A 19,974-nucleotide genomic window follows, 5' to 3' on the forward strand; every position below is an offset into this window, starting at 1 on the left:
GTATGAATTTCTTTAACTTTAATTACAGAAAGGGCTGTCCCTTCTCTCTATCCTGCACTGATAGAGAGAAGGGGCTGCCGATTAGTGCAGTTCTATTTTGCCGCCAAAAACGTGCCCGTAAATACGGGTGGAATACGGGTGACACCGGACCCATATTTACGGGCACGGGTTCGTAAATACTGGTGCAAAACGGGTCGAATACGTGTGACACCGGACCCGTATTTACGGGTGGGAAAAAATACGGTCGTGTGCATGAGGCCTTATCTTGTTTGTTTGTTTTTTCTGCTGTCACACTTGTATCATGTAATATGTGAGTAACTATATAAAAACTATACATAACCGCACATGGCACACTACATACTGAAAGTCATTCATTGATCATTTTGTTTTTAACGTCTGCTAATGAATATCCGTTTATAAAATCACAAAAATTCATGCAAAGTTCATATAGAATGAGCAAAAAAAGTTGTCCCTTTGTAAATATACAGCATTACATTTCTTATATTTTTCTGATCCTGTGTTACAGCCTGTCATATACTCCAGAGCTGAAATTTCCCTGTATTCCCTGCTGGTTCAGTGTCTGGAAACTTTGACCCTCTGCCAGATCTGTTGCCGTTTCTTTTTTGTGACTTAAAAAGAACCTTTCACCTGCCTATACATGTGCAGAGCTGCACAAACCCTGGGGCACTTTACATTTTTTTTTTCTACCCTCCTCCGTTATTTAGATATCGGTGCCGTTCTATTTGGCGCCCAATATTTAAATTACCCCCTGAACTGTCAATGGGGCGCGTAATGGCAAGGGGGCGTGTTACTATGGCCGTGACACTGTCCAATCCGCTACGGACAGTGTTACAGCAAGAGCAAGAAGATTGTGTGCGGCAGACAAGGACAAGACTGATCTCTCGCGACATGGACATTGTAAGAGCTGGAGAGCGTGTGTGCGTGCCCCCCTTGCCAGTTTGACAGACAAGTACAAACACTGTGATTTCTCGCAAGAGTGCAAGAGCTAAAGTGGAGAGCTCGCATGGGCGCTCTCCTCTCTCCAGCTCTTGCATTTTCCGAAGCAGTGACACGCCCCCTTGCCATTACACGCCCCCTTGCCAGTTCGGCAGACAAGTACAAGACCGTGATCTCTCACGAGAGATCGGTCTTGTCCTTGTCTGCCGACAGCTGAAGAGTGAGGGTATGTGCACACACACTAATTACGTCCGTAATTGACGGACGTATTTCGGCCGCAAGTACCGGACCGAACACAGTGCAGGGAGCCGGGCTCCTAGCATCATACTTATGTACGATGCTAGGAGTCCCTGCCTCGCTGCAGGACAACTGTCCCGTACTGTAATTATTATGTTTTCAGTACGGGACAGCTGTCCTGCAGCGAGGCAGGGACTCCTAGCATCGTACATAAGGATTGCACTGTGTTCGGTCCGGTACTTGCGGCCGAAATACGTCCGTCAATTACGGACGTAATTAGTGTGTGTGCACATACCCTGAGAGCGTGCCCCAGGGTTTGTGCAGCACTGCCCATTACATGCTGCTCTCAGCTGCACATGTATGGGCAGGTGAAAAGTTCTCTTTAAGTCTAGAAATTCTGGTAATTTGTTACATGCCTGGTCCAGTACTTGCCAGATTATCAGACTGCTGCTCTATTTAACATAATATTTTAGTAAATAAGTGAGCATTGGTTTGGGTTTACGGGATAAATATCCTTCAGTAGTCAAAGTGTTGTCGTTATTTCCTATTGATCACCTTCCTCATGTTCATTTATTGCTATGATCTAATATACAGTAGACTTTCCACGTTTAGGTGTGGTATTTTCTACTGATCTATATAGATAACCATGGTTAATCCGTGTTTTTGTGATGTGGGTTTCTTGTCGGGACACTGGCAGATGTCATGTGATTTGTTCTAAAACCTGTAAGGTTAGTAATGCGAACTATAGATCTTGTATTACATGGAAGGAAGGAATGAGACATCCATTTGATGGACCGAGGTGCCCCATACTGGTGATTGATAGGATATACTATAAATGTCTTTTCTCTTTTAAACCATAATATCAGCTAGTTTACCTGTTTGGGTGCTTCACCTTCTAAGACTCATAATACAAATCATTGGGCAGGGAATGGGCTCCCCATCTTGAGCAAGCCATACAGTAAGATGCCAAAAAGCAGATTTCCTAGCTATAGGGCTCTAATATAGGGGTTACAGGAGATTGTTAGAAAAACTATATTCCAGACATAGCGCCACACTAGTCCAAGTGATCGGTTTTTTTTAAATCTCAGAACGATGAATGTTAACTTTTTGGTTAGATTGTTAACTTTTAGTGTTGTGTTTTTGGTTAGCTTTATATATTTATGTATTTATATATTTCTTCAGAGCCATCTGCAGACAATTCAATGACTGGCCATAGACGTATAGCTACCCATACACATTCAATAGCTGTCAAGTGAAATAGCTTTGTTGCTTGACTTCCCCATAACTATGCTCATATGGAAGGGCATAGCGTGAATGTTCATCTCATAAGAAAAGAGAAGGGCGGGGTGAAGCCTCTGGTCGTCTCCACGAGGAACATAGGATCAGACAGGTCAAAGTTCATCCTTCTTTCTCCCATGGTGTCTCAAACTCAAGCAATACACGGTGGGATTTGCCGAGACAAATTTAAATCTAACCATTTGGGCAGCCGTTTTAGACTTTATTTGCTGACTGGCGTCGCCTTTTTTTGACACAACGTCGACTGTGTAACGCTAGCTGCAGGTCTTGGTCCTGCCGGCAGTCCCCATCGGGTCTCCTACTTTCCCCACCGGCGACTTGGTCCTGCTGGCCGCTGGTGTCTACTACAAGTGTCCCCTCCTGCTTGCGGCCATATGGTTCCTAGTGCATTTCAAAAACTCCTCTGCCAATCCCGGTTAACTTCTGGACTATTTAAGGCACCTCCACTATTCACCTGGTGCCTGAGCAACCTTGGTGCAACCTAGTTGTGTCCTGCAAAGGATCCTGTTCATCATCTGATTTCAGTCCACACCAGCTATCTGTTATCAGCCTGTGCCCAGCGATGCCACTGCCAGCCTGTGCCCAGCGACCCGCTGCCAGCCTGCCTCCCGCTGCCTGCTACTAGTTAATATCCAGTTATCCACCATGAATTTGCAGCCCACTATCTACTGCCAGCAGATACCGAGCTATCTGTGAGCCTGAAGCTTCCTGCCTATTACGAACTGTGTTGTCTGATCCACATCCATCTGCCATAATACCATTCACCAGTGCCTGGACCGCTAGGCCAGCCACTACTCTCACCGGGCCCTCCTCAAAAGTTATTAACCTGCTAGCCTCCCCGCAGCAAAGTCTAGATCCGCATATGGGGTTAAAGGGTGAAGATCAGGGGGCTATTTAGATAACACCCTTTAAAGGTGGTCCTAAACCAAACCGGTGGAGTTGCCCAGTGTGTCCACAACCCACTGGTCAGAACAAACCGAAGGCACATGTCTGTGGCAAAGTTGATTTGCTTTGTTGAATCTGTCCGGTCTTTGCCAGGTGCAGTCCTTGGCAAATTACAGATCTGCATCCCCATCAATAGAAGCCACGACCAGGACACAGATCAAGGCAGAGATCGATCAGCGATTTGTCGTTTTAATCTATGAAGTGGTTATCCATGACGTCAGCCTTCACAGAATAACCGTGAATGACAAGGCATTCAAAAAAAGGCCGTCTGAAATCCCTAATTCATATCCAGCCTAAAGGGAATAAGTAGTTTTAGATTGTTGGCAGAGCAAAATTGGTAGGATCTGCCAACAAAATTCTAATGTCTATGGTTATGTTAGCAGTATTTATAAAATATGGGTATGAAAGAATATACAGGTATCTAACTTTTTTTTATTTTTTCAAGTGATCCAACAATCTGCCCCAGGCCTGACTGATGAATGTGTGATAAATTCATTGTGTCTGAATGCCGTGTGATGTCTTGCCAGCATTGTATTCCATTTTTTTCTGCTCTAGTACGTGGCAGATACTGAGATTTCGGGTTGCAACATAATCCATGGAGAATTGTGATGGCTCTGGGTTGCTGCTTAGAATATGGTGTAATCTCCATTGTGAGGAGTGGGGCTTAAATTACATTTCTTTAAGGATGGAAATGTTGTTGATGCTTTGACAGCCCTCAGTCTCCTGAATAGGCCTTTTGATTTTATTTTTTTGTCAAATTTTTATTTTTGTGTCATAGAAAATGGTTTTGAATGCGCCTAGATGAAGCCCTTTGTGTACATATCATTGTGTCGTCCTTAAGGTTTTATAATCTATTGTACAGGTCACTTCAATCCGGCAATTAAGGAAACACTTTGTGGAAAAAATAAGACTCTGAAGTTAATATTTAATCTGCTGAATTATTTACATAAGGCTTTGCTCTATTCATCTTCTGAATAGTCTTTTTGAACAATGGCTGAAGAACATGTATTCGCCTATTGTTCCATTTGACCCGAGTTCTTTTTCCACTATAAATATTTGCAAAAGCTGAAAAACATTTGGAAAAAATTCTAAAATTCAATTTTCTAGCCAGTAGTCCATTATTTTGTAGATTAGTGTAGTTCATTATAGTGATGAATGTTTAGCTAGACATCTGGCCACTGTTGGTCTTAGGCTATGTTGATAATGGAGCCGAAACTGCACCAACATGCTAGTGGGCTCAATTTGAAAACCTGCAAGTCAGCTGAAACGCGTGTGCCCAGACTTAGCCAAAACGGAGGACTAGCAGATGAAATGTTAGCCTAAGTGATCAGGTAACATGTGTCTGTCTGTGGAGGTTGTACCGTTTAGAAAACGCATTTTCATAAAACTATTAGCTAAAAGATGGGGTTCCCCATTCATAACCACCGGGGCCAGACTGGGACTTAAAATCAGCTCTAGCGTTGTAAAGCACAGAGGCCAGCATGTTATCAATGCAAAATATATACAACTTTTTTTTCTTTCAGACGGATTGGTACTGTGCGAATGTATGTACGTTGATTTTGAATAAGCATAGCAGCCCTTGCTATTCAATACAGTCAAAAAGTTATCTAGACATAAACTTGACCCATAGAATTCTTTGGGTATTGTGTAGTACCTCCCAACTTTAATGTATCTGCATCCCTCTTTGCGATACTTGAAACACCGGGACATTCCACTGGCCACCCAGGACAGCGGGACACCGCCTGGAATCCAGTACTGTCCCACTAAATCCGGGTTGGTTTGTAGGTATGCAGTATACAGATCTAGCCGTCTTTACCTGGACTTTTAACGTATTAAATAAACAGTGGCTAGATCTCTCATCTTGAGTTTTTCAATGACTTTTTAATGGCTTTTGTTGTGTGATATCACGCTGCAGCAAGTTATCAGAATCCAGTTAAAGATGGCTATATCTGTACATGTAAATATTAGAAACTATGGCAAAATGTGATGTGAATAGTCTTAATTACTGGAACCAATTATCGCGTCGTATGTTCTTTTGGGTTAAGGTGTGGCCACACGTAGCAGTGGTCAAAAAAATTTAGCGGCTCAAAACACATCCAGTCGGCCATTAGATCGGCCGCTACATTTGGCCTCACTCTAACCACATGCAGCCAGGGGGGTGGGTTTAGGAAGGTGTGCGCCTAGCCCTAGTTATAAAAAGGGCCCCACCGATTTTGTTTTTTTCATAACATACCTACCAATGGCCATCAGGGGGGGGCAGATGAAAAGAGAAAGGGGGGCCTGGCGTGTCCTATATCTCCTGCCCACTCTTTTTTTTATTCTTCTCGGGGAGAGGAGTACAGAAATCCACAGTGTTTACGTTTACTTAATCTGACCCATTATCCGTTAATCCTAAAATAGGGGAATCGCTATTCATGAAGTTTCCTAATATAATCTCTAAAGTACATGGCGGAGCTGTCATTTTTATTTACTTGTCCATGTAAAATATCTAGAATCTCCTAATCCGACATCTATTTGTCTCATAGATGCTCGATTAAAGAAATTTTTCTGTATGTCACAAGTTTCCAGGTTTAGTCAACCAGCTTCCTCTGCTTATTAAGATTATATGATTTTTTAAATTTTATTATGTTATTTTTAGAAAACCCAAACCGATCATGGATACAGATTATGATACAACATTTGAGGAAGATTCGCAGATGCCAAATGACGATGAAGTTCCATATAGCGATGATGAAACAGATGATGAACTGGAAAGTCCTGACTCACATGAACCAGAGCAAAACCGAATAAACAAACAAGCAGAACTGAGCCGAGAGCATGTCCCAAAAGGTAAATGCACCTCAAAGTACCCCTGTCACCCCCCCCCCCCCCATACGGGTTTTATTAAAGACTACTGTATGTCCATAGGTTTTGTCTGGTATTTCAGCTCATGTTAATTCACTTGAACTGCAATACCAGACACCGCCCATAGACAAGAGTGAAGTGGTTTCTGGAACCTTCTTTTTTTCCCTTTTTTTGTTTTTTTTTTATAATCCTGGACAATCCATTTAAAGAGGCTCTGTCACCAGAGTTTCAAACCCCTATCTCGTATTGCAGCAGATCGGCGCTGCAATGTAGATAACAGTAACGTGTTTTTTTTTTTTCAAAAACGAGCCTTTTTGGCCAAGTTATGAGCATTTTTATATTTATGCAAATGAGCCTTTCTTAAGTACAACTGGGCGTGTTTAAAGTTAAGTACAACTGGGCGTGTATTATGTGTGTACATCGGGGCGTTTTTACTTGTTTTACTAGCTGGGCGTTGTGAATGGAAGTGTATGATGCTGACGAATCAGCATCCTCCACTTCTCTTCGTCAACACCCAGCTTCTGGCAGTGCACAGACACACAGAGTGTTCTCGAGAGATCACGCTGTGACGTCACTTCCTGCCCCAGGTCCTGCATCGTGTCGGACGAGCGAGGACACATCGGCACCAGGCGACAGAGGCTGCATCGACTTACCTGCAAACGCCGATGCTGCTGCAGAATCAACTGTAGCCTCTGTCGCCTGGTGCCGATGTGTCCTCGCTCGTCCGACACGATGCAGGACCTGGGGCAGGAAGTGACGTCACAGCGTGATCTCTCGAACACGCTGTGTGTCTGTGCACTGCCAGAAGCTGGGTGTTGACGAAGAGAAGTGGAGGATGCTGATTCGTCAGCATCATACACTTCCATTCACAACGCCCAGCTAGTAAAACAAGTAAAAACGCCCAGATGTACACAAACAATACACGCCCACTTGTACTTCACTTTAAACACGCCCAGTTGTACTTAAAGAGGCTCTGTCACCAGATTTTGCAACCCCTATCTGCTATTGCAGCAGATAGGCGCTGCAATGTAGATTACAGTAACGTTTTTATTTTTAAAAAACGAGCATTTTTGGCCAAGTTATGACCATTTTTGTAATTATGCAAATGAGGCTTGCAAAAGTCCAAGTGGGTGTGTTTAAAAGTAAAAGTCCAAGTGGGCGTGTATTATGTGCGTACATCGGGGCGTTTTTAATACTTTTACTAGCTGGCCGTTCTGATGAGAAGTATCATCCACTTCTCTTCAGAACGCCCAGCTTCTGGCAGTGCAGACACAGCGTGTTCTCGAAAGATCACGCTGTGTCGTCACTCACAGGTCCTGCATCGTGTCAGACGAGCGGGGACACATCGGCACCAGAGGCTACAGATGATTCTGCAGCAGCATCGGCGTTTGCAGGTAAGTAGCTACATCGACTTACCTGCTAACGCCGATGCTGCTGCAGAATCAACTGAAGCCTCTGGTGCCGATGTGTCCGACACGATGCAGGACCTGTGAGTGACGTCACAGATCTGCACTGCCAGAAGTTGGGCGTTCTGAAGAGAAGTGGATGATACTTCTCGTCAGAGCGCCCAGCTATTAAAAGTAGTAAACACGCCCCGATGTACGCACCTAATACACGCCCACTTGTACTTTTACTTTTAAACACACCCACTTGGACTTTTGCAAGCCTCATTTGCATAACTACAAAAATGGTCATAACTTGGCCAAAAATGCTCGTTTTTTAAAAATAAAAACGTTACTGTAATCTACATTGCAGCGCCTATCTGCTGCAATAGCAGATAGGGGCTGCAAAATCTGGTGACAGAGCCTCTTTAAGAAAGGCTCATTTGCATAAATATAAAAATGCTCATAACTTGGCCAAAAAGGCTCGTTTTTGAAAAAAAAAAAAACGTTACTGTTCTCTACATTGCATCTGCTGCAATACGAGATAGGGGTTTGAAAATCTGGTGACAGAGCCTCTTTAAGGCAATGCTCCATTTTTACAACTCCTATGGTTTCCTGCTTTCCTATTCCCCCATCACAAACAAAATTGCCCTATGTCTGGTGTCCAGTGGTAATAATTAGTTCATGGTGATTTTTTTTCTCCATATGAAGGAGGAAAACTGTCTCTATAGTGCAACCTTTAGTTGACTACTTTAGAAGGCTTTGTCCAACTCTTTATAGAGCCTTGAAACTTGACTTGAGTAATAGCCAAACTAAAGACACACATCTGTAGACAGCACTGTTTCGGAGTTGTTGCTCCTCTTTAGTACAGAGTAAGGTGGCACTAGAGAGACCGTCTCCTTCCTTCTGGTGGAGAGCTATTGTGCATTCTTTTTCCCAGGGAGCATTGCCCTTCTGGCTTAAAGGTATTATGAATACAGATTACGATGCATCATTTGAGGAGCATTGCCCCTAAAACTCCCTACCAGCTGTATCTCCGCATGAAGATTTAGTACCTTCCAAGAGCTGCTTCAAATGCATCTCACTAAGCTAACCAGAAACGTACTTTATACTGATGAGGACCAACAGTTCTGAAACCGTGCTGTCTACAGATGGGTGTCTCTGGTTTGGCTATTAACTCAAGACATGTTTCAAGGCTCTATAAAGGGTCAGACATTGACATACAAGTCATTCACCTATAGATGGCACTAGAGGGACCTCCTCCTTCTGGAGGAGAGCTTTTTTAAATACTTTTTCCCAGGGAGCACTGCCCTTAAAGAGGCTCTGTCACCAGATTATCAAATCCCTATCTCCTATTGCATGTGATCGGCGCTGCAATGTAGATAACAGTAACGTGTTTTTTTTGTTTTTTTTTAAAAACAATCATTTTTGGCCAAGTTATGAGCAATTTTATATTTATGCAAATGAGCCTTTCTAATGGACAACTGGGCGTGTTTTCTCATTTCCAAGTGGGCGTGTCTTGTGTTGGTAACATCTGGGCGTGTTTACTTGTTTTACTAGCTGGGCGTTGTGTATAGAAGTGTATGATGCTGGCATATGATGCTGACATACATTGCAGTGCCGATCACATGCAATAGGAGATAGGGATTTGATAATCTGGTGATTGAGCCTCTTTAAAGGGAAGGTGTCAACATTTTTTATTTTTTATTTTTATCATATTGCTTTTAGTATGATAAAAAAAATAACATTTATTTATTTGTGTTAGAACACACTAACTTTTACTTCTCTATGGGGGCTGCCATTTTTTTTCCATCTCTGTATGTGTCGATTAACGACACATACAGAGATGGAATACGGCACATACATCCCAATAGAGAATGCGAACGGGAGCCGTTCTACTCACTGCAGCGTACGCCGTCTGCGTGGGAACGGCGCATGCGCCGCTCCCACACAGACCAAAACGAAGCTCGTTAGCAGAGCGAAACCCGGCGCCATTTTCATGTGGACCGGAAGCCGTGGCCGGACAGTAAGATGACGACTTCCGTCCGCGGCTTCCGGCCATATGTTCAAGGATGCGAAGGCGCAAGGCATAGGAGCGGAGGCGGCAGCGGTTGCAGGAGCAGGTAATTTATGTTCGTGTATGTGATGTGTGTATTATGTTCGTGTATATTCATGTTATACTGTCTGCTTAGCACTGTATCTAATCCTCCTACACTGTGCATTCGCTCAGAAAATGGCGGCACACAGTGTAGGAGGTTTGAAGATTCAACCCCCTCCTTCTCCTGGCACTATCCAGAATAAGGGAGGGGGGATTTTGTGAGCACACTAGAGCGCGTGTGTCTACCCCAAATTTGCAGCATATAACAATGAGGTTGCTTTACCACATTGACCATACTGCAATTTTGGGAACTGCTCCCTCTAGTGACCAGCACATGGAAATGTTATAAATTTATAAATTAGAATCTAATTTATATTTCCTTACTTGTGAAAAAATTAAAACAATGTGTAATCACTTAAATAATATTTGTTTAACTAAAAGAGAAAAAAAAAATTCAAGCGACACATTCCCTCTACCAGCTGGATATCCATAAGGAGTCATCTACAAGCAGACTGTAGAATAAAATGAAAACTATTTTATTGTTTCAAGGCTTTTTATTGGATGAATTGCTATTTAAAAGGTTATCTGGTTTAGAAAAAGTCCTTTCCAAATATCCTATAAGGGACGGCCATTCTGTTAATTAGCATTTATTATGTCTATTAAGAAGCTTCTGTTATTTGCCTTTGGTCACTGACAATGTCTGATTGTTCGGTTAGTTATGGGATACATGGGCTTACACGTGCCAGCCGTTATCTGTAAACTGCGTGCTGACAGGCCGATGCTGAATTATTCACACTAATCGCTTCCCGCTGCCAGATTTCCCTGGTCTGTTCCTTAAAGGGAATGTGTCGCTAGAAAAACATTATTTTTTTTTTTTAGTTAAACAGTTAGTGTATGGGTGATTAGACATTGTTCTAATTTATTTCACGAGTCAGGAAATATTATAAATTAGATTCTAATTTATAATATTTCCCAGCGCTGGTCACTAGATGGAGCAATTCCCAAAATTGCAGCATTGCATGTGGTAAAGCAACCACATTGCTTTATGCTGCAAAATTTGGGAAAACTCACTCGCTCTAGTGAGCTCTCAGAATCCCCCCTCCTTTATCCTGGCTAGTGCCGGGAGAAACGAGGTGATTGAACGGTCAAACCTCCTACACTGTGTGTCGCCATTTTTTGAGCTAACACACAATGTAGTAGGTTAACATACAGTAGTAAACACACACTAAAACACGAACATACATAGAAATAACTTACCTGGCGCCGCCGCTCCCTCCGGTCCGTCCGCTACCGCCGCTCCAAGTGAACAAGTCCTGAAGCCGCGACCGGAAGTAGTAATCTTACTGTCCAGCCGCGACTTCCTGTCCACAGGAAAATGGCGCCGGACGTCGCACAGTTCAACTTGGACTGTGTGGGAGCGGCGCATGCGCCGTTCCCACACAGACGGCGTACAGCATAGTGGATGGAACGGGCCCCGTTCGCATTCACTATGGGACTGTAGCTGCCGTATTCCATGTCTGTATGTGTCGTTAATCGACACATGCAGAAATGGAAAAAAAAATGGCAGCCCCCATAGGGAAGAAAAAGTGAAAAAATAAAAAAAAGTAAAACACCAACACACAAATTTAAAAATGTTTAATAACACACTAAAGTCAAATTGATGTAAAAATTTTTTTTTTCGGGACACTGGTCCTTTAAATAAGAAGACCGCACCGCACCCTGTTCAAATATTAGATGGAGACTAGGTTGATTTGTTTAGTTCTAGGACAGTGAGTTCAGATATGTGCAAACATTCATGTCTATGAGGAGGCAGGATGTCATTTAAAAGTGGGATAACTCCTTCTTATATTAATATTGCCTTGGTGATCAATTGATCGACCTGTATCTGGCTGCAGAAATCCCTGGTGATCAGCTGTTAGCATTGGGTGAAGCTGTTGGCCCATAGAGTTCCTGAAGGACAATACATGGATGCACAGAGGCCGCCAAATCGAGGAGATACTTTTTGCAGAGGCTAATAAGGGGGGGGGGGCTGTTCTGAGTGGCGTGGAGACCTTCCTCCTTTTATATCTGCCCTTTTAAATATTCACTTCTCCTCTTGTGATATTTCTGCATGTTAGAGGCAGGAGTGTACCTGTCTTGTATATTGCTATGGGGCCAGTGGTGAGAGGGGGCCAAACAAAATTTCCCATGCTTAATGTCACACACTCCTGCATACAGATTTTTATAGCTCCCATTGAGTTCAATACTAGTTGTACACATGCAATCCTCCTATTTAAGTCTTGTGTGCAATATAGCTTAAAGCGACCCTCCAGGCATAACTGATATCCCATGCTGGGCCTGAGGGGGTGGAGCATGATACTGGGTCTCCCTTTGATGTTCCTCAAATCTCTGTGTAATGCACTCCACTTTTTTTAAAGACATACATGTGCATTCAGCTAAGCCAGACTCCATTTAGGAAGGACTGATGATTTTCGTTGCAAGATAATTCATTTGACAACTATTGCATATCTATAGTCACCTATAACAGTAACTGATCCTTGCTGCCTGAGAGTCGAAGATGGCCACTAGGAACCAGAACTGGGTGATGGATTCCTGTGTATTACTGGTGGATCGGCAGTGGTCTTTAGTCTCCCACCAAAGTTTATCCTTAACCCTTCAACCCACGATGCCGTAAATGTATGGCATGGCGGGAGGGAAGAAGAATGGATCGGCATGGTGGGAGGAGCTGAGCCCACTTTATAAGCTGTGTTTTTACTTTTTACCAAGTGGGCGTTGTAAAGAGAAGTGTATGACGCTGACCAATCAGTGACTAATCAGCGTCATACACTTCTCATTGTTCCAGCCCAGCTTCTTTCACTGCACAATCACACTGGAACAATGAGAAGTGCAGGACACTGATTAGTCACTGATTGGTCAGCCTCATACACTTCTCTGTACAACGCCCAGTTGGTAAAAAGTAAAAACACACCCAGTTGTCTATTAAGAAACTCATTAGCATAAATCTAATATTGTTCATAACTTTGTAAAAAATTATCATTTTTCAAAATAAAAACCACTGTTATCTACATTACAGCGCCGATCAGATTATGTAGGAGATAGGGCACTTATAATGTGGTGACAGCCTCTTTAACAGGAAACCATTAAAGCGACAATACACTGCAATACATAAGTATTGTACAAGCAATCATATGATCCCGTTTTAAGTTTTCAACAATATATAAAAAATAAAAACTTTTTCCCATTTTTTTAATTTAATTTTTTTTGTTTTTTACATAAAAAAAATAAAAAGTTTGTATTGCCACATATATAACGATGTAAAAGAATAAAATATATAAAGTTATTTATCCCACAGTTGAACGTTCTGGCTCTCCCGATATGGAGACACAAAACTTGACACAAAAATAAGTTTGGTATCGCTGTAATCGTTTTGTCCCGCAGAGTAAAGTCAACTAGTCCTTTTTACCGCACAGCGAATGGCGTAAAAACAAAACACAAAAAAATGGAGAAATAGATGTTTTGTGGTTTTTTTTTCATTCCACCTGACATAATCATTTGTAAAAGTGTCTCGGGACATTAGATGGTGACATTAAAAAATAAAAATAATCCCGCCAAATAGCTCATACAGCTATGTCGATGGAAAAATAAAAAAAAGTTATGGCTCTTGAAATTGGGGGAGGAAAAAACTAAAATAGGCTTAAAGCATTATTAAAAAAAAAAAAGCAGGCGAATACGAACTACGGAGAACTTCTTTTAAGTTCTCTACAACACCCAGTTTTCTTGGCTCCTGATTTTCAACCTACAGATTTTAGACAACCTGGTATTACGTAATATTTTATAAACCTTGTGCAATACTGAAGAGCTATTAAATGAGTGCAACACGTCCTTATTAGCCGTGTAAATCAGGTAAAATCTTGATACTTGGACTTGCGCATATTTTGATTGGCACCGAGTATTTTATTGTCCTCACATGGTAGATAAACACTAATCTCAATGCAGTTATTGTTAGGCGGAGGTACTAAAGTCTATCTTCTCTATGTTTTTTGTATGTTTGAATGCAGTCTATTGTTCCCTGTTATCAGTCGGAGATAGGCTGACTATGGAGTCCTTCATTGGGAAGACTCGCATGATCACTACGTCATCTCTAGTCTTGGGAATTTTTGTACACTTTTATAAGCTGCCGATAGTTTCATGCTTTTATAAAGGGGTATTCTGAAGAATGTCTGATAGATATTGGTCCCATCTATTGGATGGACAGGGGTCCCATGACCCCCATTGTAGTCCCTGTCCTTATTGGAGTACAAATCCCTCGGTCTACGGTCTAATCATCTTTTGTTTCTCATTAGCAGTTTAGTTGCTTATAGTATATTACTTAATTATTTTATCCTTACTGTAATGGAAATCCGCTCCCCATGCGTTTACTTCCTGCCAAGCTTGTAGTGAGTTTGTGGTGATACACAGTTCACACGCTTCAGTGTAAAGCAAGGGGGAGGAACAGCGCAGCAGGAGGTGGACTTCAGACTATCTCGGACTCTTTGATATCATGCAGTTAAGCTTGAGTCGGTGTATTAAGTACAGAATTAATCCATTCAGTTCTAGAGACTAATTTTATTTGATTTTATTTGATTTCAGAATGTAATTGGCAAGTGAAAGCGAATGACCGCAATTTTTACGATCAACCTGAATTCAAGATCAAGTCCTACCTTTGTTTTAAGAAGAGCAAGTACTCGGTATGTACCATACATTTTGGCTTCATGTCCGTTAAAAGACATAAGAACTTCCAAGCGCTGCAGGTGCAACTCCTGCTCTATCGAGAAAGAGAAGAACGAGATCTCGTCAAGATCTGTAGGGATCCCAGCTGCCAGATCCCATCACAAGTAAAAGCCACTGTCAGTCGAAGGATGAATTCAGACACTATGCATATTTTCCTTGGCAATTTAGGCCTCGTTCTTCGTCAGCACACACGTCAAATTTGATGACAATCGGCATACCGTGCATGTCAATGAAGTTTCCGCAATGCCATTCACTTGCTACGGAAAATTTCTGTGCAGAAATTTGCCTGTACAGCGGAAAAAATTTCCCGACAAACATGGTAGCATGCTCAGGGGCGTAACCTATAAGGGGCGCAGAGGTTGCGGTACCACCCATGCCCTGAAGCCTGAGGGGGCACAAAGTTCTCTCTGCCCCATATGAGCAGATCAGTGCCATAAATGATGTGTGATAGTTGGAAACCCTATTACAGAATCTCATCGGGACCCGGAAGCTTCAAGTTACACCTCCTGAGCATAATATTTATTCCGCACGGAAATGCAGAGGGTTAGTCCCATTGAATAACAAACTGCAGCAAATCCGCGGCACAAGGTAAGGTAAGCCTCGGATCTCTGCCGCGGAAATACATGTCGGATTTCAATGGCGACATGTGGGCGCTGCATTAAAGTACAATACACAGGGGTGGAATTTTAAAAAACCCCATCCACATGTAGTGGAAATCTATGCAGAATTTGAGCCATTAATAGAAAATACACAGCACGTCAATTCTGCCACAGATTTTCAGCACGGATTTCACCCTCTGCAATGATCAAGTCAAATCTGCACGAAAATCCGCGTAAAAAAATCACGGCAAAATTTTGTCGTGGATTAGTTGCCAGACTGGAAACAGTCTGCAGTGTGTGGACTTATGCACCATCCATGCGGCGAGGTGGGATCTTTGCCTCAGGTGTCCTCTTTCCCTGACACTAAGGCTTTATTTACACAACCCAGTGTCAAATCGTCTGTGTCAGACAGCCGATTTGCACCAGTGCGGGACCCGTTCTCACGGATCCCTCATAGGCGTAAGTCTATTGAGGAATCCAGGAAAACGGGCAAAAATAGGACATGTCCTATTTTTCCCAGGCCGTGTACATGGTTCGTTAAAAAAACGGCCGTGTGAATAGCCCCCTAGACATGCATTGATTGTAATGCAGCCCCGTGACAGCCGTTTTCTTCCAGCCCCAGTTAAACCCCTTTATGTTAGGTTGCACTATTATTTAATGTATATAATCGTTATAATATATCAATGTTTGTAATGGAATCATATAACATTTTAAATTTCATGCAAAATATTTAAAATGTATTTGTGTTTTGTTTTTTTATAGGGAAATGCCATAAAAACCTACAAATATAACCCACTCACCTTCCTGCCAATGAACCTGTTTGAGCAATTCAAGAGAGCAGCCAATGCTTACTTCCTAGTCCTCCTCATCCTCCAGGTAATGATGGCTTTACGTGACCCCTTCTGACACCAGTGTTTATTTGTACACGACACATCATCCGCTGTCATGGAAGGTGATGTACAAGAAACTTCTCATATCGATAGTGTGAACACAACCTGCAAATAACACAGGGAGGAATCATCCTCATCACCATAATACAATATAACTGGGTGGAGGCAACTATACATTCCTGCTATGTGATGGGACATTGTGAAACAATGTAATATTTGCTGCTTTTCCTGTTGTGGATGTGTCACTCCTCATACAGGTGCCATGTTTTATTGGGACACTTCTTCGGAAGGCTATTTATCCTATTGTTAAAAGGCAAAGTCGCAAGCAAGAGTATACACAAGAATTATTACCACATCGCGATACTCCGAAAGGGCCCCACTGAGCACTACAAACAATACACTGCACCTTTAATAAAAGGGTTGTCTCACCTGAGACCACACCTTTCCTTCTAGCTGCCATGCTGATCGGCTCCTGGTACACCCCCGGCTAACAGGGGAAAAAACTTCTCTAACCAATCGGTTAGCGGCTCCTACGGGGGATCTGTAGTATTATATGTAGTAATACATACGGCTTAAGTCCGCCAGAATGGGAGCCACTCTTAAGGAACTGTTTTGGTTCATAGAAGCGAATCCCAACAGGGGAACCCCCTCCATGATGTCCATATGCCCTAATAGGTCATGTTTTCAGGAAAAAAACGCTTTTACCGTCCATTATTATATTTTTAGTTACAAAATTTTGTGCCGATTAACTTCCTAATATGCTGTATCTGTATTGTGGTCAGTTTTTTTAAGGGCTCCAAATCATTTGACATAGTTACATCATACAATTATCGCTACATGCAGCCACCACAAGGTGGAGTGCACTGCAAATGGAGATATATATATATCTATGTGGGTGTTTATAGCAAACTTTTATGTTCCCGTTTGCTACAGACCATTCCTGAAATATCCACCGTCTCTTGGTCGACGACTCTGATCCCTCTACTGCTTGTACTGGGCATCACTGCCATCAAAGATCTAGTGGACGACATTGTAAGTAAAATCGTCAATTCGTTTTTATTGTTCCCTGGTAAGATGTTCGTGGTTATTGATAAGCTACATAAAAAGGCTTTGGTTCTCTCTTTCCTTTGAACACTGCACTACTTCTCTGTTCTCATGCACATACTTAGATGCATGTTTTCGCCACTAGGGGGTGAACTGTATGGTATGCTACAATATAGCTGTATACAATATCACCCCCTACTGGTGGCAGCAGGCAGTGGAAATTTATAGTCCTTATAAGTAACTTGTCTCTGTTTACTTTCAAAGGCACGTCATAAAATGGACAATGAGATTAACAACCGACCCAGTGAAGTTATAGAAGACGGGAGGCAAGTAAAGACATTTCCAAATAGAAATAAGGGGTTCTTCACTTTGGACAGTTCTTATTGTTAGAAGGGTCCTCTGACGATCAGCTGGTCACAGGAAGTCCTGCTGCTGGGAGTCCCCAGTGATCAGCTGTAATCTGTGGAGGAACCAGTCAGTAATTATTGGTTTTCCCTACAGCGCCACCACAGGTGAAATGAAGCATTACACCGTTCATATTGAAATGGACTGTATGGACATGCTGGGTCCTCCACAGAGATGGATACTCTTTGTAGCTAATTGTTACTCTGGCCCTCTATTTACTCATAATTCTCTAATAGGGTATATGAAAATGGGTTTTATAAGCACCCTTAGTAACCTTTTTGTCATAACAATAATTTTTCTATTTAGTTATATATTTGTAATCACTATCGGGAGAATTCTTTATAATGATGCTGAACTTTTTGCTCTTCTTTTTTTTTTTTTTTAAGATTTAAGAAAACAAAATGGAAAAACATCCACGTTGGGGACATCATAAGAATTAACAAGAATGACTTTGTTCCGGTCAGTGCCAGGACGGCAGAAGGAGATTTATAATTTATTAATATACAAGAATCTGTATAGTGTTAATTGCATATTTATTTTCCTTTTTCAGGCAGATGTGCTAGTTCTATCCAGCTCTGAACCGAACAGTTTATGTTATGTAGAAACAGCAGAACTTGACGGGTAAGATACCGGAGTCTGATAGTGATACACCTGCCACTTATAAGGCCCCGCTCCCACCTGCTTTGGTGTTTACATTTTTCTGCTCAGTCAGAGGAGCAGAACAATGAAAATATCGGATGCACCGGTACCATTGTATATTGGTACCCTAAGGAGCCTATTGACTTTAACGGGTGCCGTCGGAGTTCTGTCAGGGTGTTCATGGTTTTATCCGCCACCATGTTATTTAACTCGCCCCCTTCAACTTCCTACTTCCCTCTCCTTTCTCACACACCGCAACGCTGTCCAGCGCCATCCTGCATGTCACCAGCCCTCCCTGCATGTCTGTAAGATGTGCTTAATTTATGAAGAGGCGCACGCCTCTTAATAAATTAGGTGAATCTCTGACCGACGGTGTGCCATAAAAGTTAAATCTGAGCAGGTGTATATTGGGACTACAATTCATGCCAGATTTTGGCGTAAATTATAGTACATTTTTCGGGCCGTGGTGGCCCTCCCTCCTCCCGCTAAGCTCCACACACTTTTTAGAGCGGCAGAGGCAGAGTAAAAAATGGAAATGTTGCAAAATTGTGACTCTTCTACCCAAAAAAAAATAGTGCAGAGTGTTTAATAAATTTCCCCCTATGTATTTCTGTTGCACAAGGGCCCAAAAATACCTGGAGACCTACCTACAACACAGTGATAACCTCTGAAAAGAAATTCCCTTCGCATTGTGCCCACCACACTGAATGACTCATAAAGCCATGCTGGTCACATAGCAGTGCCCCTGTATATTACAACACATTTGTCTCCTCCATGGTATTGCCATCTACGTATTACATGGGCAACCATTCATTTTTAACAGCCTCATGTAAAACGAAGTTTCCCCGGTAACAGCCGTTTGTCGGAGGCGTGAGAAGCTGAACTTTCTGCTGTACTTGTACGCAGCAGCCACTGTGAAGAAACAGTGCTGCAGTATAAAGCAAGGGGAGGGACAGCCTATTAGCCTGAGCCTATGATTAGACAGTCGTTGGATGTCCAACTGCTCTTATATACAATGCAGAGTCCCTGATGATCACTGTGTCATAATAGAAATGAAGAAAAAAGGCCAATTCTGGAGAAACTTAACAGGCCATAATCATCCTATAGTGGCTCGTAGTATCGAAGGTCACTGCTAGACTCTCTAAAAACTCAGAATTCCTTGAACCTCAAATGTTGGCACTTGTACAATAAACTCTGTGCCCCTAATACCGTAAAGATACCTAAAGTTTTATTTTTTATTTTTTCCAGAGAAACAAACTTGAAGTTTAAGATGTCGCTAGAGGTGACGGACAAGCTGCTGCAGGAGGAGGGGGCACTGGCTGATTTTGATGGTGTGTGTGTGTAATATTATAGGGATAGGGTCCAGATGCAGTACACGGGATGCCTCTCACATTTTCAGGTTCCTTTGTCTATTCCAGACAATCCAATGAACCTAACAAATGTATCCTAGATAAATTCAGTTATACTTTCCACCGTCACTATATACGTTGCGCATTTTCTGCTAACAAGTTCTGCAGCAAATTTGCCACGTCTGAACCTGGCCTAAGACGTCAACCTTGAGCATAAGACAATCCATTAGACAATCCATTAGATGTCTGTGCTATTTCATGTGATTCTTGTAACCGTACCAGTCAGGCATAACCAGTGGACCTACAAAGACTGAGTAAGAGCCTGAGTGTCTACAGGTTACCTGATTTTCTATTTCTTCTAAACGCTCCAGGAAGGGTCCTCCACCGGTATCATCCTGCCGCCCTCCCTTCACCACAGTTTGACACCGTAAAGCAAAAAAATATATAGTAATTTGAAGGGGCTGTATGGGATTATATAGGCTGTATTGGTATTGCAGTATTTAAGTGCATGGGGTTAAG

General features: G+C 42.4%; 1 protein-coding gene across 1 annotated transcript in view; it reads left to right on the forward strand.

Moving 5' to 3' along the window:
- The first annotated feature begins 840 nt into the window (after window positions 1-840).
- LOC142747421 (phospholipid-transporting ATPase IC-like) overlaps window positions 841-19,974 on the forward strand; it is a 45,613-nt gene continuing 26,479 nt past the window's right edge. Inside the window, exons 1-9 of the mRNA XM_075854978.1 lie at window positions 841-918; window positions 6,074-6,264; window positions 14,389-14,486; window positions 15,891-16,004; window positions 16,952-17,050; window positions 17,327-17,388; window positions 17,854-17,926; window positions 18,018-18,088; window positions 19,355-19,437. Of these exons, the coding sequence (XP_075711093.1) occupies window positions 6,090-6,264; window positions 14,389-14,486; window positions 15,891-16,004; window positions 16,952-17,050; window positions 17,327-17,388; window positions 17,854-17,926; window positions 18,018-18,088; window positions 19,355-19,437 (775 nt within the window). The 5' untranslated portion in view covers window positions 841-918; window positions 6,074-6,089. The remainder of the gene's footprint in view (window positions 919-6,073; window positions 6,265-14,388; window positions 14,487-15,890; window positions 16,005-16,951; window positions 17,051-17,326; window positions 17,389-17,853; window positions 17,927-18,017; window positions 18,089-19,354; window positions 19,438-19,974) is intronic.

This window comes from Rhinoderma darwinii, chromosome 1, assembly GCF_050947455.1.
Source record: "Rhinoderma darwinii isolate aRhiDar2 chromosome 1, aRhiDar2.hap1, whole genome shotgun sequence".
NCBI lineage: Eukaryota > Metazoa > Chordata > Amphibia > Anura > Rhinodermatidae > Rhinoderma > Rhinoderma darwinii.